The sequence below is a fragment of the Poecilia formosa genome, unplaced genomic scaffold, assembly GCF_000485575.1.
Source record: "Poecilia formosa unplaced genomic scaffold, Poecilia_formosa-5.1.2 Scaffold169, whole genome shotgun sequence".
In the NCBI taxonomy this organism is placed as follows: domain Eukaryota; kingdom Metazoa; phylum Chordata; class Actinopteri; order Cyprinodontiformes; family Poeciliidae; genus Poecilia; species Poecilia formosa.
In genome coordinates, this window is record NW_006800108.1 from 570,507 (window position 1) to 589,729 (window position 19,223).

Consider the following 19,223-nt stretch of genomic DNA (forward strand, 5'->3'; position numbering starts at 1 on the left):
AACAGCAATGTTGAGCAGAGATCACGATGATTTGGCTTAGGCCAATACCAATACCAATCAGGTCTGCAGAGAGGACAATCGGAGATAATCATTTCTGCAAAACTTGTACAGGTCAGGGCCTCAAATATCTCTACACATCCAGAACACAAACTGTTTAGACTTTACCTTCGGTTTGGCGATACAGAGAGAGTTTCTTCCCCAGGCACGTCTCTATGATGAGCCCTAGCAATCCCCAGGTAAATAAACAAAGAGCAAATTGCTCTCAGTTATATACACAAGAAAAATAACAAAAAGTCAGTACATATGTGAATAGATAAAATGTATAAATAGTAGAGAGAAAATAAAAAAAGGAACAGAAAGAAGGGTCATACTTATCAGATGATCTGTTATTATTCTAATATAAAGACTTCATTTTTAGAAAATTCACTTGAAATAGACCTTTATTCAATTAATGAAACGAAGCATACCTTTGTATTGTTCAGACTTTCCGTGTTACCCTAAATAAGGTAAGTAAACATACCTTAGGACACGACAGAGCTGCCGTTTTTAAATTAAAAAGCGTGCCCCCATAATTCGCTTGTACGTTAAGTCTCGCGTTACTTCCACCCCAAATCTCGTTTAAGCAAACCAACCAGGAAGCGAATGGCGGAAATAAAGCTCTATCTCACGCTTTCAGTTAGGATTTTGTGATATTTTGCGTTTTGGAAGGAGTGAGCAGCGGAACAAGCAGTTGATGCCTTCAGTAACAACCAGAGGAAGGCTTCAGAAACACAATGCGGTCGCTGTGATCCGTCCGGAGGGATCTGTGCAGTGAATGGACCGATGGGCAGTCAGTGACTGAGAGTGACTGTCTTTAAATTTGGCACAGGTAATGTTAATGATTTTCGTTTCACTTTAATTTTAAAGTCCAGTCCGTGAAGAAGAATGTAATTTAATTAGTAATTCCCGCTTTCGTCGCTTTACAGCACTGTTTATGTGTTGATTGTGAATATTTAAAGATCACACATCAAAACATATGGACATCTACCAATAAGACTTGGAATCAAAATCTTAACAGTGCCTTATTATGAATATCAGCCTAATTGTGGTTAATAACAGCTAAAATGGGTCAGGCAGTTTATTCTGAGGATTTTATTGCTGTTGTCTGTAAATTTACCAGCTTCGCCAGTAAATCACCGAACTGGAAAAACAAGTTGTAGCAAATGGTCTTCAGAAATCAGATTTAGCGTTGACAAATGCCTTTGACTAGTTCTTAATCCCTATTTTATTAAATAATTAGTACAGGTTCTGCTCAATAAATGACAATATGATTGAAAAGTTGCATTATTTCTGTAATTCGACTGAAGAAGTGAAACTTATGCAAAAACTCAAATATTTTATGGATTTATTTGATAGACGAAAATTCAGTTTGTTATAAATTTTATTTTTATTTCTCTAGACCAATTACCAAAATAGGATATTTAATACAGAAATGTCAGCTTGCTAATGTACCATACTGTACACAGTGTGTTTGGACTACTTTTATATGCATGGTGTGGCATGAAGTTTGTGTCTCTGCTACGGTGTTGCAAAAAGATATCGGCCTTTAGCTCATCCTATCAGCTCTGGTGTCTCTCATTTGCCTCTTGACAGTACCTCACAGACTGAAGCTATTCTCAACAAAGCAGATACTGGTACTTTTTGGGAGTCTGAGCAGGTGCCAAGTTCTGCTCGAAAATGAAATCAGCATGAAGGGCTCTACAATTTCCCCAAAGTCAACGATTCTGCTGACTGTAGAGTTAATGAAGCACATAGGGCAAACACTAGAAGATAAAATGTCTCTCTAACTCATCAGAAACTGTGAAAGTTTACACTTAGACCTCAAGCAGCCTGGATTCTGTGCCTCTCTGCTGCGACCAAATGAAACATACTGTAAGAGGGAAACAATTCTTCCATTTTCTCTCCTAGGCGATGTTATCTTATTCAGATGTGAATCAGCTGTGACAGACTCCATTTCTTGTGAATCTTTTGCTAGCTATTTCTCAGGCTTTATTTCACAATTTCCTGAAATTGGTGCTTATCCTCATTACTTGTGCACATTTTCAACCACACTTTTTCTTTCCACTTAAGTTTTCATTGATATGCTTGAAAACCGGCACTCTACTGTGAACATCTAGGTTATTTTGAAATGATCACTTGTGACTTACCCTGCACATCACATTGTTCAAGTCATTGCACTGACAAAAAGATACGTTTTTGGTATTAGAAAAATCCCTTTTCCATTTGCTGTAAGCAATAATTATCAATTGGCAGAAATGTATTATAAATCTATTACACAATTACCAATTTATTTAGTAGATACACCTTGCTTTTACTGTATTCCATCTCTGGTTATCTTCAGAACGGCCTGGTTCTAGATGTCCCTATCGATATGACAACATCACACGTTATAATGGATTCCTCCGCTGCATAGTGCATACCCATGTTGTGAATTTCCTGTTCCACCACATCCTAAATGTGCTCTGTTACGCTGAGATCTGGTGACTGTGGCGCAGCACAGTGAGTGAACTCATTGTCATGCTAAGAAAAACCAGTTGGGGATTATGGAGCTTTGTGACATGCTGTGTTAAACCCCTCTGGAAGAAGACATGAGAAGACGAGTACTCTGTGGTCATAAAGGGATGGAAATGGTCAGCAATAGTACCCAGGAGTAGGCTGTGATGATTGTACAATAATAAGTTGATATTAAGAAATCCAAAAATGTTCCGATAAAATGTCGCCCACACCAATACGCTACCACCTGCAGTCTGAACTCCTGATCTGTCATCTGAACTTTGTCCTTGTGAAATGGTGCCTCTGTTTGCAGTGTTTAGCTGAAAGTAGTGCAGCCTGGTGTGGCTTTGTGCTATTGTGGTTGAGTCGTTTCAATGTTTAACATGTCTTCAGAGATGGTATTCTTTATACCTTGGTTATAACAAGTAGTTATTTTATGTTGCCGTAACGTTATTTTCAAATCGGCCCATCCTCCTCTAAGCTCTGACACATGCAATGCATTTCTGTCCTCACAATAACGAGTCTTTTTTGTTGTTCAAAGTCGTCTCACTCCTCTCTCCTCTCCATCCTGATATTCAGTTTGAGCCTCAGCACGTTGTCTTTACCCACCTAATGCACTAAGTTTTTGGCACATGATTGACTGATTTCCTTCTGGTTCTGGAAAGTGTACCTGGTAAAATTCCTCTTTTGATCAGAATTAGTGAAGAAATTACCTAATTGTATGATGTAGCATTTATTTAGGTTTACTAAGCTTTACTTTAATCCTCTCATTCCTCCGTGTTTAACCGAATCTTTCATGTATAACTCTTACTATCCAGACGTATGGCCCAGCTGCTCAGCTAGCTGAGGGAGACGTCGATCATGTTTCTGAAAACCTCCTTCACCACGCTGATTGTCGGGGTGTTTGTGGTGTACGTGCTCCACACTTGCTGGGTGATGTATGGGATAGTGTACACCAAACCCTGCGACAGCCCCAAAGCAGACAACTGCATCACGCCCTTCCTGGCAGGGAACCCAAAACTACAGGTTGGCTGCCGTTAACGATTCAAACATGGCGCCTCGGTTGGCTTAAGTGACGCGTAACATCCCTTTCTGCTTGTTAGTTGAGCATCTACGCCTCGGTGAAGCCGAACGCAGATGGAGGCCATACACTGATTCACAGAGAGGAGGACTTTGATGTCAACAGCAAGTTTGAGAGGTAAGTATGCATTGATCAAAAGGAACATCTGTCCATGTTTGTGATTTGGACGCAAGCTGATGAATTCATTTATTTCATGTGTTTCCCTGTAGGATCGTCAATGTCTCACTCCCCAAGAAAACGCGCAATAACGGAACGTTGTATGCGTTAATATTCGTCCATCAGGCTGGTCTCAACCCGTGGCAGGACCCGCGACAGGTCCACCTGGTGGCTCAGCTCACCACCTACATGGTCCCAAAGCCTCCTGAGATCTCTCTGATATCAGGAGAAGATCAAACACAGGTACGAGACTTTCTGCTGCTCCCTCGTCTTCTCTGAGACTGCTTGATGTGTCGCATAGGCTAAGCTAAAGCAGGGATGCATTGATCCCTTATGGGAAAGTTGCAGTAAAAGGCAACATGGTAGTTAAAATTTAAGTTAGTCTGTAATTACATAAAGTGGGACTCTGTCTACTAATTGGCTTTGTTGAAGCAATTTAGGTCCTAGTCCCAAACTTTTCATTTTTGAAAGTTTTTCTTTGACCCATCTAGTCATTTTATAGACACAGGTGCTCAGTGACTGTTAGGGACTGTAGCCAAGTGGTGACACAAATATAAAGTTGTGTCTCATCAGCGGTAAGAGAGGTCGTAATTCACTATGATCTTGGTTTTGGGGTGCATGTATCAAATGAAAATGGGCCAAGAATATAGCCTTGAGGAACCCCAGATGTAATTTTTTTTTTTTTTTTTTTTTTTTCCAAATTACAAGCTGCAATTATGCCAAATTAGCACAGCACCAGAAAGTCCCTCTTCTTTCCCAGTCTTTTCATCCCTGTATTATGATGGGCTACGTCAACTGAAGCACTGAAATCCAGTGTTATCGAGACAAAAGTTTTTGGCAAACTTCTTTCTCTGAGCATGTACGTGAAAGCATTAAATAGATTTTCTGCCTAAAAAGGAGGAAATTCACCAGTCAACTACCTCTCTGTCTTTGTCCAACAGGGTCAAAAACAGGAAGACCAGAAGAAGAAACAGCGTGACGGTAGCTCCGGAGCGGGAACCAGAGCTAAAGGTGGAGCCACTGCTTCAACAGATCACCCAGTTTCTCACTGGCGCTCCCGTCTAACTCTCAACATCGTTGGTGACCACTTCCTGTTTGACAGAGAATACCTGCCAAGCGACGTCCACAGATACCTCAGAGTGTAAGAGAGAGACTAGTTACATTCACAACAATGGCAGCTAAGCATAAAGTGTCCAAAGATGGATATCATGCTGTGCTAAATATATCTAAAAGCATGCAATGATATTTTTTTTAATCAAATACTTTTTTTTAACTCATTAAAAAAGTCTTATCACTAAAATTTATAGAAGAAAAATATAGTCACAAAAAACATCACTGTTAGTACTTTGGTGCATATGCTCTGAGCTTTATAGCAAAACAGAAATGTTCAACGATAAATTGAACAACATTAATGGTGCAGGTTGGATTTAAGCAAAAAAAAAAAAATCATTGTTAATAGTTTTATTTGTTGTCGTTTTAGATTCCAGAATGGGAAGAAAATGGTGTATCTACCTCTGCTGTTTGTTGACGAGCTCAGCAATAGGGTCAAAGACCTCGTGGTGAGTTTTAACCTTTAAACAAACATCATGCAACGCTCTTCTACTTTAGGAGCAGTAGCATTAGGAAATCAAAATGTTGGTTGTTTTTTTTTTATTTTATTTTTTCAAATGATTTTCATGTTTAAAAATGTAGGAGATCAACGGCTCTTCCACCGAGCTCCCTCTCACCGTCCTCTACGACGCCATCTCTCTGGGCAGACTTCGTTTTTGGATCCACATGCAGGATGCTGTGTACTCTCTGCAGCAGTTTGGTATGCTGAACTTCCTGTGACTTGCTTTCACAGATATCTATGTGATATACATAATATCTAGCTAAACTGTCTGGGGGTTTTTTAATGTAGGATTCACAGAGAAGGATGCTGATGAGATTAAAGGCATCTTTGTGGACACCAACCTGTATTTCCTGGCTCTCACCTTTTTCGTCGCAGCCTTCCATGTGAGTTTTAAAAACTCAAAGGTCCGTGGTGATAGTGGCAATGTAATGCTGTGGAGATGTTTTATTTTGACATGAAATTCATATTAACTTCTCCAAGATGGGTGGAGCTAAATACAGGAAAATTCTGCAAAAAAAAAAAAAAAAGAATCATGCAAAAGACTGTTTTAAACTTGTCTGTCGCTTTTTTCAGCTTCTGTTTGACTTCCTGGCCTTCAAAAACGACATCAGCTTTTGGAAGCAGAAGAAAAGCATGGTGGGAATGTCCAGCAAAGCAGGTAAGAGACGTCACAGCACTCGCCTTTACTCTCATAAGTACGGCGCCGGAGAACCCGGCACAAAGAACAGATGGAAATGTGTTAATCCACTGGAAACTAGAGGATGTTTTTGATAAACCTGTGGAGAAATTTGTAAAACAAGGTAATATACAAGCAAGGCATCATCTGCGGATGCTCTGGACTGATAAGCAGCCATATGTTGCATTCTGTTCACCTTTGTAATTTAGAGGACTGGAAGCTTTTACGCTGTTGTTGAACATATTTTCTCAGGAGCCATGTGAAAAACGGTGTCTGCATACAAATGACACATTGAGAATAATTCAGTTCCTTGATATTCTTTTACAGGGGACCAAAATTTCTCCATTAGTCTTGTGAATAATATGGTGTCTAGATTTATTGATTTATTCAAATCTGAATTTTATGATTTGGTTGCAGTCATTGACTGGACTGTTTCTGCACCTCCTGATGTTTTTATTGCTCGTTATTTCAGTGCTGTGGAGATGCTTCAGCACCATAGTGATTTTCCTCTATTTGTTTGACGAGCAAACGAGCCTCCTCGTACTCATACCTGCTGGGATCGGCTCTATAATTGAAGTAAGGACACACATACACACACAGACGTTACTGCGAGCATTGATTGATAGTAAGTAGAAGAAAAAATAAAAGTAGTTTAGGCCCAATAACGGATATTTTTGCCGTCAAGTGAAAGGCAAAATAACAAAACTTAAAAATCACTGGGTGATTATAAATAAAGTTCCTTCACAGATTTCACTTCTTTCTTAAAATCTATTTATTGCCATTTCTGCAGGTGTGGAAAGTGAAGAAGGCCTTTAAAATCCAGATTTTCTGGAAAGGAGGCAAACCAACATTCCTGGTAGGTGTGAAAGTAACTTCAACAACTTCAAGAATCCAGATGGTTTTCTGGATTCTTAACATCCAGAAAACCATCTATGCATTTTTTGCAGTTGAGAAAATCATCTAACGTTTTATTTATTTCAGTAATTTAATTCAAATAGTGGATTCACGCAATAGAAAATTCATTGCATTGTTTTTTTATGTTAACTTTGACAATTGTGGCTTACATTACACTTTTTCCTTTCCTTGAAACAGTTTGGGAAACTAGACGAATCAGAGCGGAGAACAGAAGAATATGATACTCTGGTAAGAAGCAGCAGATGTGCTTTTGGATGGAAAAATACAATGTAATGGTATGAGCTCGTCAGCGGACATATTTATTTCTTGCTTTTCTTTTCTTTAGGCCATGAAGTATCTCTCATACCTCCTTTATCCTCTGTGCATCGGGGGGGCAGTGTACGCACTAATATTCCTGCGATACAAGAGGTAACGGTGTGCAAACGCAAAAATGAAACATTATTTCTTTGTAGAAGTCATGCGATGCTGATTACGCATTGTTCTCTTTTAGCTGGTACTCGTGGCTAATCAACAGTTTGGTGAATGGTAAGCTACTTTCTAAATAAAATATAAAAAAAAAAAAACCTTATTAAACAATTATTTTTAATTTAATATTAATAATTTTCATCTTAAATGTATTTCCTTTTTACTCTGGAAATTTCAGGTGTGTATGCCTTTGGTTTCCTCTTCATGCTTCCTCAGCTTTTTGTCAACTACAAGGTCAGTATTCTCAGTCGAGGGTTTTTTTTAATATATCATCAATTCACAACAAATATTAGACAATAAATATGTAGACTCCAGTTTGGTCCGAATTTTCTTCATATGAATCAAATTTATTTGATACAGTCCAGTCGTACAGTAAGATTCAGATCCTGTTACTTATAGAAAGGAGGCAGAAGACAAATGCAAATGAATTGAAACGGAAACTCTGTCCAGAGAAGGAAAGAAGCACTTGGAGTTTCTTTTATGTTTGCATGTAAAAATAAAACAAACAGAAAATGACTTGGTCTAGAGCAGAGTTGGAACAGAGAAAGCTCAGACATTGTGATGTTCGTGTTTTTCAAAGACAAGCAGATTTGTTAGATTAAAGTTGCCTGATCTAGATCAATAGACATTTCTTGTATATTTGTTTTTCCGCTCTTATCTCATAAATAAAATATTATTTGGTTTATTAATTTACTCAACAGCTGAAGTCTGTGGCTCACCTGCCTTGGAAGGCGTTCATGTATAAGGTACAATCCTTTTCTGTTTAGTATATTAAGAAAACATGAGATATTTTAGCTTCTTCCCTCAGGTTAGTTGACAACACTAAAGATGATTGGATGGATGTGACATTCCTATGGCGGATAATTTTCTCATTAAATGTAGATGTGCTCAAAAAAATGTTTTTCTTCTTGAAGTTTTGAGAATCATATGTGACTTTGACTGTTCCCAGGCGTTCAACACCTTCATTGATGACGTGTTCGCCTTCATCATCACCATGCCGACGTCCCACAGACTGGCCTGTTTCAGGGACGACGTGGTTTTCCTCATTTACCTTTACCAGAGATGGTAAACGCACAAACACACCTTTGATTACCAACCCCATTCATATTCCTAATCTGCTAATAAGAATAATAATCATGACTATATTTTCCATGTCACTCTGTTTCCACAGGCTCTACCCAGTGGACAGAACAAGAATAAATGAATACGGCATTTCGTATGATGAGAAGCCCAAAGGGAAGGCTCACAAGGACTAAAATGAAAATATAAGTTTTCACAGACTTCTACGAGCTGGTACCTTCGGGTGTCATCTTTTCGTCCATCATATCCACTGACACTTTGGCAAAGTTTGAAGGTTTTAATCTCTTGCACGTCATTCCTCACTAACGGCAACTGCTAAAAACTTGAACATCGGTAGAGGACCGGTATATAGCCAGTGTTTGGTTTGTCCATTCTGGGCTACTGTAGGAACATGCCAGGGCATTTTGACGGACTTGGTGGAAGGGAAACCATGTCATCAGTTAGTAGAAATGTTAAAGATAAGAAAAAAAAAGTTTTATTCTAATTAAAACAGTGATCAACATTAATTTTAATTTCTTTCAGTCGAACATCCTGAGTTACAGACACTTGAACTTGTACTAACTTCAAACGAGCTGCGCCTAATGTGCCAGTCTGTTATAAATGGACCAGAACTGTTATCGCTCTTTCAATTCAAAACTGTGATATTACGTGAAAATCAGCTAGCTAAATCTGTGGAGCGAACATCAAAACGGATGCGAAAACCTTGTGTGAGTTTGGAGAATGGTCTGCATCTAAACAAACACTGGGGTATGACCCAGTTCACTAATGGCTGCAAGAGCTTTACTGTCATATCACTATACTGACTTATAATCCACCACAAACTTGTATAATTCAAAGCAACAAATAGGTTTTTTTTGTATTATTTCAACAGGTTTAGTATTTAGAAGTGCACCAAGCAGATTTTGAGCCACTCATTTAAAAGGTATCATCCATCAGGAACTGTGATGTACTGTTTCGCAGTACTTTTAAATAGAGTATGCCTATTAAATAAATAATACAAAGAGAAGAAGGTAACATTCAGAAGCTAAGTGCAGAGATTTAATTTTCGTATCGACTTAATCTGAGACCATTATAAAGGGAGACGTTTTCAAGCTAGCTTTTTATTGCAAGAGTAAAATTATCTAAATAAAAACTGGAATAAAGACCAAAAACCTCTTTTAAAGTAAGCTTTCACATCATTTTCAAAAACTTCATGGTAGTTGGGGTATCGTAAAATAATCTCAAGCCTCTGTAAATGTTGATTGGAAGGTGAAGGTTTAATGTCACGGAAAATGTAGGATTTCTTGAGAGTTTCTGAATATTAAAAGGATAATTCGGTTTATTTTTTAAAGTGGGGTTCTGGTAAAAGGCGGATAACTCTCCTGGCATCTCCACTTAGTCTAAATCCATATTAGCTGTTCCTGATGCTGAAGCTAACGGCCAATACTGTAGGGGTCAAGACCAAATACGACTTCTACCATCCTAAACAGCTACAGTCTTAAACCTTTAAAAACCTTTTTATTAACCTTTAAAAAAAAACCATCAGGTTTCCATTGACCGGCCATTTAGACAGAAACCAATTTCTGTCTAAACAGGAAATAGTGATTGGAGGCAGTGCGCCATCAATGATCTTCCTGTGTGAAACATACTGAGAACTCAACGTGTTACGTGTTTGACGTTCATATTAGCTGTCTGATATGAACTAAAGCTTTTTAAAAAGCTAAAATATTGTTGTGCTTTTAAATAAAGCGGTTTTCTGTTAGTTACTGTGACTGTAAACCACAGTATGTGTTTTACAAGGAAAATAACTGGATTTGCACAACATCTAAATCTATTTGCTATTCAGTGTAATGAAAACATGACAATAGTTCAGTTTTGTGATAACGGCATTCACATAAACTGCTGTAAATTTTAAAAATGATTTTGGTTTAAGATGGTAAAGATCCACTTTGGTCTTGGCCCGTCTCTGACTAACTATCAGCTCCTGTCCTTGAGTCCAACTAATGTGGATTTACACTAAATAAAGCTAACAAGAGGGTTATTTACTGCAGGTACAAAAACTGCTAAGAACCTTTTAACAGGACTACACTTCAATGAAACTGAAGGTTAATAAGTCCAGTAACGTGTGAAGTTGCATTTGTATGTTTTTGTTCTCCAATGTTTTATTTTGCTGTAAAACATGATGGTACACTGACATTCATTAACCTTTCACCATCTTTTTTTTCTTTTCTTTTCTTTTTGTACACGTCAGGGCCAAGAAAATATTTGTGCCAAATGTACGAGTGATTCTTGAACTGTTTGTTAGCATTGAATGTGTAGCATAAGTGATCCATGCAATGTTTTTAATGGACACTGACGTTTTGGAGGGAAAACATTGGTGGTAAAGCTCAAGGAAAGTATTACAAAATCTGGACCTAAACCATCATGATTTTACTTCTTTACTATGTTATGCCTATTGTAAATGTTCCTTTAAAGTATAAAGACTCTATTAGGAATCAATTTATGAATTGTTCAGATGTCATGGAATTTGTACAGGGAAAAAGGTGAAAAGAACTGTGTTCCAAGCTAAATGCAGTCAGATCAACTTTTGAGGAATTTTACTTTGAATTTGTTTGAAATCATTGTAATGTTTGTTTTTCATTGAAACGTAATAAAAGGCTGACATCATTTACTGTCTGCATTTTTCTTACATTCATCCTATTGTTGCAAACTCTAAGTGCCATCTATCAAACCATTAAGATATCAGTTTTTATTATGCAATTACCTTTTGTTAATACATGTTTACCTAAATATTGAAGTGCATTTTGAAGCTTTCCTGGTTTTTTTCTTCCTTTTCAACAGACAGATTTTAGAATATATTTAGTGGTGCGGAGCAGTAGCACTTAGAGTTTCTGAAGGTGTATCAAAGTTTTTTTCTTTGGACTTTTGCTGCTTCACTCATTTTTGTTCAATCTACGAGAGTGAAACTGTTTTGTTCAGGAATACAATAGAAGCATAATGTCTAACAGAAAAATAAGCTAAAACTGTTTTTACTTCATTCAGGAAGAAAATCTAGAATGTTTCTAAAAAATAAAATCTAATTTATAATATTACAACTTTAAATGGTCAAAAGCCAACACAAATAGAGCAAATAAGTGATGTCAGTGGAAAGTAGTAAATGTCTTTGAAACTTTAATAAAAAACTGAAAAAAATTACAGATGCATATTTGTTAAAACCCGTCCAGAAGCAGAGCCTCGATCCCAAACTGTTTCACAGCCTCTAATAGATTTCCTTACAGGATTTCCCTGCATTTAGCTTTATCTATCCAAAATGAGACAGGAAAGCAGATTTACGTTATGTGCGTGATTGCGTCATCGCCACGCAAATAGACGTATATATATTGAAATCCCGCCCTCTGCCTTTCCTTTTCCGCTGCAGGAACGTTAACGTGCCTAAAGTGCTTGGTTCTTCATCAGAAGCTAAGGCCCCCAATCCGGCGACTAGCACCGTCAAACTTAGGCATCCGAACTCACTACTTTAAAATCCAACATCTACAATGGCCTCTGTGTCCGAGCTCGCCTGCATTTACTCCGCTCTGATCCTCCATGACGATGAAGTCACCGTCACCGTAAGTTTCCCGGACAGAGTACTCCCGACAGCCGGGGCGCTATCTGCTAGTGGCCCATTAGCAACGGTGTGGCGGTTGTTGGGTTACATAATTAATATCATATGCAATTTAAGTTAATGTTGACATAGAGGCTCTTAAATACAAGAGGCTGATAACTAACTACATGATGAACGTAGACCTGGAGGCGTGTAAACAGCCGCTTGTGCCGGCCAATATGGCGGCGTGCTTGTAGCTATCATTAGAATGGAAATAGCCTTTATTGTCCCTCAAAGGGGAACTTCGGGAAATATACAGTAGGTCTTTTTCGCAGAAAAAAGTTTGTTTTGACAGCAACTGCAGTCAGTTTTATGTATTTCACGAAGCTGACAGAGTTGTAAGACTCAAAATATGTCTTTAAGACAATAGTAAGTACCGGTGAAATCAGAAAAATGTGGTGAATTTGCTTTCTTAGTTTCAATAAATGAAGCTAATATCTCAGCTAAAAAGATTCTGAATACCTGCTGAGCTGCTGTCATAACATTATGGCTGTGGGATAGGATGGTGTGTGTAACTACACGAGGATGCTGGATACACGTGACATGGTATCAATAATTTATTAAAGACAGTAGATAAGATTCTTGTTTTATATTGAAAAGCTTGAATAGTAGTGACACAAAGCCATTGACCGGCTAGAATATATACCATATCAATGGCATGATTTCATTTAATTCCACCCACATGTTACCCTTAAATTTTCATCATATTTTCTTTTATGACTGTCTTGATGCTAGAATACTATAGTTAATTGACTTGTGGAAGTTCTTTAGGCTTGGTTTGTTTCTGCTATTAAAAACAGCAGCAACTGAGAACACTACCTTGAAATAAAGTCATTGTAGTTGTACCCTGTGCTAAAATTTAACATTAAATTGTTAAAATTTTATTGGGATAGATGAGACAGCTCAAATGTTAGATAAGATCTAAATTACTGCCTGTTGTGATGAAAAAAAAAAAGATTCCTCTTAAGGTAAATTGAACATATTTTTGTTGAACTAAAGGTTTAACTGGCTGCCGATTACAGGGGTGAAGCAAGAACGGATGTCTAGTTACCTTCTGTTTAACAATTTAGGACTAAATAAGGTTGTAGGTCATCAAGTGGTTTTATGTTGTTGATGTGTACAACCCCACATAAAGTTTTATTGGGTTGCTCAATAATACAAATGGAAAATGTTTCTATTTCTGTGTCCAGGAGGACAAGCTGAATGCTCTGATCAAGGCTGCTGGAGTCACTGTGGAGCCATTCTGGCCAAGTCTGTTTGCCAAGGTAAGAACGCAGCACTTAGAAATTATGTAAGATTATAACTTTCAGCAAACGGCATTGGATAGTTTAGCTTTATCATCTCTAAAACTTGGCAGAATGTAAACATCTTCTGAACTTTTCATTGATCGTTGATGTGTCCGAATTGAATCTGGAAAATTTAGAATTAAATCCAGTGGCTGCCAAAAAATAGTGGTGATATTTATCTTAAGATAAACTGCTGGGACTCTTGATTGACCAAGAGCTGGATAAATGAGGTAACTTTGAATTCTGTCATTGCAGGCTTTGTCCAGCATCGACATCGGCAGTCTGATCTGCAACGTCGGAGCCGGAGGAGGCGCGCCAGCAGGGGCGCCTGCTGCTGGAGCTGCTCCAGCTGGTGGTGATGCCCCAGGTAAACGACCTCAGCATTTTCTTATTATATTACGGATGTGGTCACATTCATGTACTTTTCCACAATTTGAATGTGATTTAATTCCAAAACGGTGTCTCTCCAAGTGTTATAAGCTATACTTTTGCATATGACTGAAAAATCGTTTTCAGTGTAGATTCTGCAATGTCATATTTGTGTCTCTAAACTTTTTATGTTCATCTCTGCAGCTAAAGAGGAGGAGAAGAAAGAGGAGAAGAAGGAAGAGTCCGAGGAGTCAGACGACGACATGGGCTTTGGTCTCTTTGATTAAAATGGCTGTTTTTTAAGAAAACACAATAAAAGTATAAAAAATCAGTATATCGTCTGCTTGCTTGCTCTGTTGGTGTCTATTTATTTATTGGCTTGTTGCATTATTAAGGTTCTGTAAAGTGCCGTGGTAATAATTGAAACAGTAAATGGATCTTCAGTGAGATAGTTAAAAGAAAAAAAAAGTGAAGACAGTAACAAAACCTGACTGATGGGGAAGAAATGCTTTGCAATAAATTGGTTCAAGGTTGTGGGCATGCATCTCTGCAGATTGTAGGAGTATCAGTTCATTCCTGACAGGTAAAACATGTAGCCCAGCAGTAAACACCCTACTATGTTCGTTGCTACACACAGTAAAACCACAACCTTATAAGTTGTGTAATTTCAAAAATGTAGGAACATGGAATTTAGCTGCATACATTTCGAACTGAATGTTAAAAAGAAATTGCTGTAATTCCAGTCTGCCACCAGATGTCACTGTTGCCCTCACCGAAGACCCCAAACCGAGCTTTCTGTTCAAATATGGTCCAAATTATGAACGAGAATGTCACGCATTTAATGTTGGTATCCTGACTCGACTTGTGTAAATAATTAACTGTAATGTTAATGTAAAGCGAAGTTGTTGGGAACTGCTGAAATCCAATGAAGAACAACCGCGATTATTGGATGAGACAGCGCCCCCATCTCTCCCTAGTGGCCAAAAAGTGTGTTACATCCGTAAGGATAAGAACTACCATAGACAATGAATGCGAAAAGTTAAGAGATTAAAGATTTGGAGGTCCACGAGGTACAATCGGGTAAAATACTTTGCTTTTTGTATATGTTTCAATCAAAACAACAAAAACACCAGGCGTGCTGCTTATAGCTTGACCGTTATTTTGTCTAATTTGAGTAGTAAACATATGTGCTGTAATGCTGAAGCCATTAACCGGAAGTACACAGAACGAATCAGAAAAAGCTTACACACCTCAGGGTGATACATCGTGGGTTTCCGTAGTGTAGTGGTTATCACGTTCGCCTCACACGCGAAAGGTCCCCGGTTCGAAACCGGGCGGAAACATATTTTTGTTCGTTACATCTCACCATATTTTCCTCTTCCGCACACGCACAAATCCTTTTAAACATGCACAGATATTTTGAGACTATTTTCACTCCACATATGACGCTATAATGCGCATTTTAACCACTAAAAATCCTAACACGGTGAAAATATAAGGGACTGCCCCTTCAGATAAAGTAAGCTAATGCTGTAATAAAACAGTATTTCAAGCCTTGGAAAACTCAAAAAATGAAAGTATTTAAAAAAATTATCATTTCTGGTAATTGCATTTATTTCAGGGATATAAATTGTTGGTTTATAGGGCTACTATAAACCAACAATTTAATTTATTTTCATTCGCGGTTCGTCAGCAGAATATCTTATTTTCGTTGTACTTAGTAGCCATAATTAGCACATTAATAAACAGACGGTAAGCTAATCATTTGGGTTAGCTTTAAATCCAAATAAAAACAAAAACATGTTTGGATGTCCGAAAGTTTTTGAGACAAACATCCAGAACTTACCTTCAGTCTCGGAGGTGCTTCGCTAATGTTGCACGATGTACCAGAACGTGCAAAAAAATAAAAACACGTTCAGTATCAAAATGAAAATGGAGTTCTACAAAATAATTTCAAGTGAATTTAAAGCATTGCATAAGCCCATGCAGACATTAAGTGGAGAATGCACCCACTAAGCAACGTCTCAATCAGGCCGGCGTCACATCGCTGCAGTTTTTCTCCGTTCTTCCCTAAAAAACAGCTCAAGCTGAGTCGGTCACAGTTATTTCAGTGACTTGTGTTCCTCTCTTCGTCTACAAGTCTCCAAAGACTGATGGATCAGAACCAGGTCTGGAGTATGAAGCTGCCAGTATCAGGCTTCACTGTAGCGACAGTGTGTTTGATTACCAAAAATGCTAATTTTGTCCCATAACGTCTTCTTAAAATTTCTCACCTTTGGGTGAATTCTAGATGAAGACATTTAAGAGTTGTTCTATCAAAATCAAATACTTTAAACTGTTATTTTATTGAAACATTTTTTTCTTTAAGATTATCTGTTTCAGCTATACAGTAATCTTACACAGAAGAAGGAATAATCATCTGGGTTTGTTTTGCTGCCATGGGAGAAGGTATTTCTTTTCCAAGAATAAAATATTACCATCTGCCAAGGTACATCTTGTAACAACAATTCGTCAATTCGTACCCACCTTGGGGTCGTCAACTTCTGCTTTTTGGAACCGGTTGCACAAAGTAAATTTTGTTAATCTCCTCAGAGGCTACTGTGAAGTTTTTGGGTTGCATGATTCAAAAAAAAAAAAGCACTTACCTTGTCTCAGCTGCCAGAGAAAAAAAGTGGCTTATAGCCATTTTCAGTTTGATTAAAGCCTTATTTCATAAGAGTCAGCTCATCCACACAGCGCAGTGAGCGCAGTCAGTGACGATAGGGGATAGTAATGACTTTTCTCTCGATAATTTATGACAAAGCTGAACTTCCAAGAGAACGAAAGCATGTGGTTACAAAATAGTTCGTATTCGGGTACAAAATAGGAGCAAAGAAGATTTTATTGTTAGCTTGAAAAATAGGCTGACTTAAACCAAAGCTGACTTGCACATTTTGCAGTTGCCGAGTCCAACTCAAACTGGGTTATGGCCGACTACAACGATCCAAAACGCAGCGGCAAATCTGCAACAAACGGGTGAATAAAGTGGTGTAATGGCCCAGTCAAAGCTCAGACCTAACCTCAATTGAAATGCTTTGACAAGCGCTAAGTGCAGTTTCAATAAATTAAACAAACGGTGTTCTGATGGTTGAGCTGCAAAATGAAGACAACTGGCAATGCTTCTTTTTAATAATAATAATAATAATAATAATAATAATAGTGTTTTATTTGCTTGGTTTAGCAACTATACAAGTGTCTCCTTCCTGAGAAAACTGCTCAGCACAGGGGAGAGGGAAGAAACGAGGAACTAAAGAACTGGATAGGTAACAGAGAAATAAAGATGCAAAATAAGACAGAGACAAAAAGCAACTCCTGTGTGGAGAGGGAGAGAAACAGGACAACCATGGGGGGATTTTCTTTTTACAACAAACATCGTATTTTTAGTTCAGCTCTCTAGCCAGTTATAACAACAATGATTCACGTTGAGAAAAGCAGTTTCTCCAAAACTGGAAACATTTCTGCTACATAAAAAAAAAAGAGAGAACGGTAATTCATTGATTTAACGATGCATACTTCATGTTAGTGAGAGGACTGTAGATCATTTCAGTTTGTTTGAAATTCTAAATAATGACGCGGCCCTAGTCAGTCAAATGGCAAACATGTGGCTCAGGAAGTCCTAACGTCTCTTCTCTGTCTGTCCCCTCCGCTCCGCCCTCAGCCTCCTCTCTCCACGTTTTCTTACAGTTCATAACTCAGATTTATGTTAAATATAAACCTTCTCTTTGTATATTAATATTTATGTTAAGTTAAACAGTGTAAGGTAGCAGTTTTCGATGTTTTTCCGCTAAGAAAAAAAAAAACTGTTGCTATAAAAAAAGAAAAACAAATCATCCGTCATGCCACCTGAGATAAAGCGATCTTTAGGGGCGGGGGAAATGAGATGCTATGACTTTAGCGGGCAGCTCTACTGTAAATAATTACTCATATATTGTTCAAAAGGAAGACTGGGGATCTAACGGACATACTGCAATGATCAAGGTAGATAACAACAACAATATAGTTACAAAAGCACATTTAAAAACATCTTCATTGTCCCTTTCAACATGGCTTCAGTTCCACTTTTTTTGTTGTGACATCCTTCAAATCCTTTGTTTTTCTTTTTCTCATCAGTGATAGTGTTTCTCCGGATACATGACCAAACAATGTAGAAAATACAAAAAAAAAAATGGACCAAAACGCGAGTTTCCAGAAAGAAGGGAAGCTGTGGATGTTGTTCAGAGGAGAAAATGAGGGCTGATTGTTTCAGTCATGTCTGCCGTCCACACATCTGCCCCTTGTTTTCCTCTATCCGTCGCAGATATCCAACGAACGGCCCGCGTACGGATCCGCCTGGATCCAGGACTACTGTGGGCGGATCTGGCTGATCATCTTGAGTCGCGACTGGTCGATGACGTCCAGCAGGTTCTTGGCGTCGACCGCCAGAGCGTGAGCTGCCATTAGCATCTGTTTCTTGTAGTCCTTTTGTAAACTGTCCAGAACAAACACAACTTATATAATCTGTAAAAAGAAACATCTTGAACGAGTGAAACATTTAAACCGCGCGGGTCCTCACCTCGTCATGACGTACTGTTGCGCCAGCTTCATCTTTGATATCAACTCGGCCAAGTCAGAATTCAGCAGCTTTTGGGCCATTTCAATCTGTCGGAGCGCAAAGTGCAGGGATGTAAGTAGCAGGAGTGGCCTGCCTGTTCAAACAGCCTTAAATCCAATCTGAGCTTCGGAACATTTGGTGACATAACAAACAGAAACGTCAATGTATTTTACTGGGATTTTCAGTGGAAGTCCTACTGAAAGGGGAGCTTCTCCTCAAAATAAAACCTCACTTGGGTTTTCTTTAGGAACTGCCTGTATTTTAGCTCTCACACCTTTACTTAATTCCTTCATCTGATTGAAATGTATTCAGAGTATCAATCGTGATAAACTGCCCCTCTCATCTGGGAAACAATTTAATTCCACCTGAGCCGAATCCCACCAGAATATTTCTGAGCAGCGACACAGTTTTATTTGGTTGTATATTCCAGTTAATTATGTCCATGTTAGTCTTCTGACACATGTAGCCAAATACTGTATTGTTTTTTGTCATTTAGAAGTTTTGCACTTGTGCTTTTTTAAGGCTCAAGATTAAGTTTTATAACTTAAACCTGCTTTAAACCTCTCCACAACTTTCTCCCTGACATTGTGTTTGTTGGTCTTCATGATGCTGTTTGGTCACTAACACACATCAGAAATGTTTAAAGAATTATACTGAAATTAAACCAGACATATCTGGACTCATTTACTAATAAAGTGACTTCTGCTGAAAGTGCTGGATTTCATTTTAGGAGCGTCAATCTAAATGGGGTTGAATTCACACATGCACTCCACACTTTTTTGGGACATTTCCAAATATC

The 19,223-nt window shown here is 38.2% G+C and overlaps 3 protein-coding genes and 1 non-coding gene across 4 annotated transcripts in view; 3 read left to right on the plus strand and 1 right to left on the minus strand.

The window, feature by feature from the left end:
- The first annotated feature begins 592 nt into the window (after positions 1-592).
- clptm1l (CLPTM1 like) lies at positions 593-11,163 on the plus strand. The gene is made up of 18 exons (XM_007564883.2): positions 593-868; positions 3,351-3,558; positions 3,636-3,730; positions 3,823-4,012; positions 4,711-4,910; positions 5,250-5,328; positions 5,462-5,579; positions 5,670-5,764; positions 5,955-6,039; positions 6,530-6,633; positions 6,848-6,913; positions 7,150-7,200; positions 7,298-7,380; positions 7,463-7,497; positions 7,616-7,671; positions 8,139-8,183; positions 8,387-8,502; positions 8,609-11,163. Exons 2-18 carry the CDS (start codon positions 3,394-3,396, stop codon positions 8,691-8,693), a joined length of 1,668 nt encoding a protein of 555 aa, XP_007564945.1. The 5' UTR covers positions 593-868; positions 3,351-3,393; the 3' UTR covers positions 8,694-11,163.
- Positions 11,164-11,887: 724 nt separating this feature from the next.
- rplp1 (ribosomal protein lateral stalk subunit P1) lies at positions 11,888-14,128 on the plus strand. Its single transcript, XM_007564884.2, has 4 exons — positions 11,888-12,104; positions 13,330-13,404; positions 13,681-13,792; positions 13,999-14,128. The coding sequence occupies exons 1-4, from the start codon at positions 12,033-12,035 to the stop codon at positions 14,079-14,081; spliced, it is 342 nt and encodes a 113-aa protein (XP_007564946.1). The 5' UTR covers positions 11,888-12,032; the 3' UTR covers positions 14,082-14,128.
- Positions 14,129-15,064: 936 nt separating this feature from the next.
- On the plus strand, positions 15,065-15,137 carry trnav-cac (transfer RNA valine (anticodon CAC)). The gene has a single exon. It is a non-coding gene; the product is annotated as a tRNA-Val (tRNA).
- Positions 15,138-16,966: 1,829 nt separating this feature from the next.
- The window catches only part of ptk2aa (protein tyrosine kinase 2aa), a 53,540-nt gene continuing 51,283 nt past the window's right edge, over positions 16,967-19,223 (minus strand). Inside the window, exons 45-46 of the mRNA XM_016677905.1 lie at positions 18,386-18,471; positions 16,967-18,301 (exon numbers count right to left, since the gene is read on the minus strand). Coding sequence (XP_016533391.1) covers positions 18,175-18,301; positions 18,386-18,471 — 213 coding nt within the window. The 3' untranslated portion in view covers positions 16,967-18,174. The remainder of the gene's footprint in view (positions 18,302-18,385; positions 18,472-19,223) is intronic.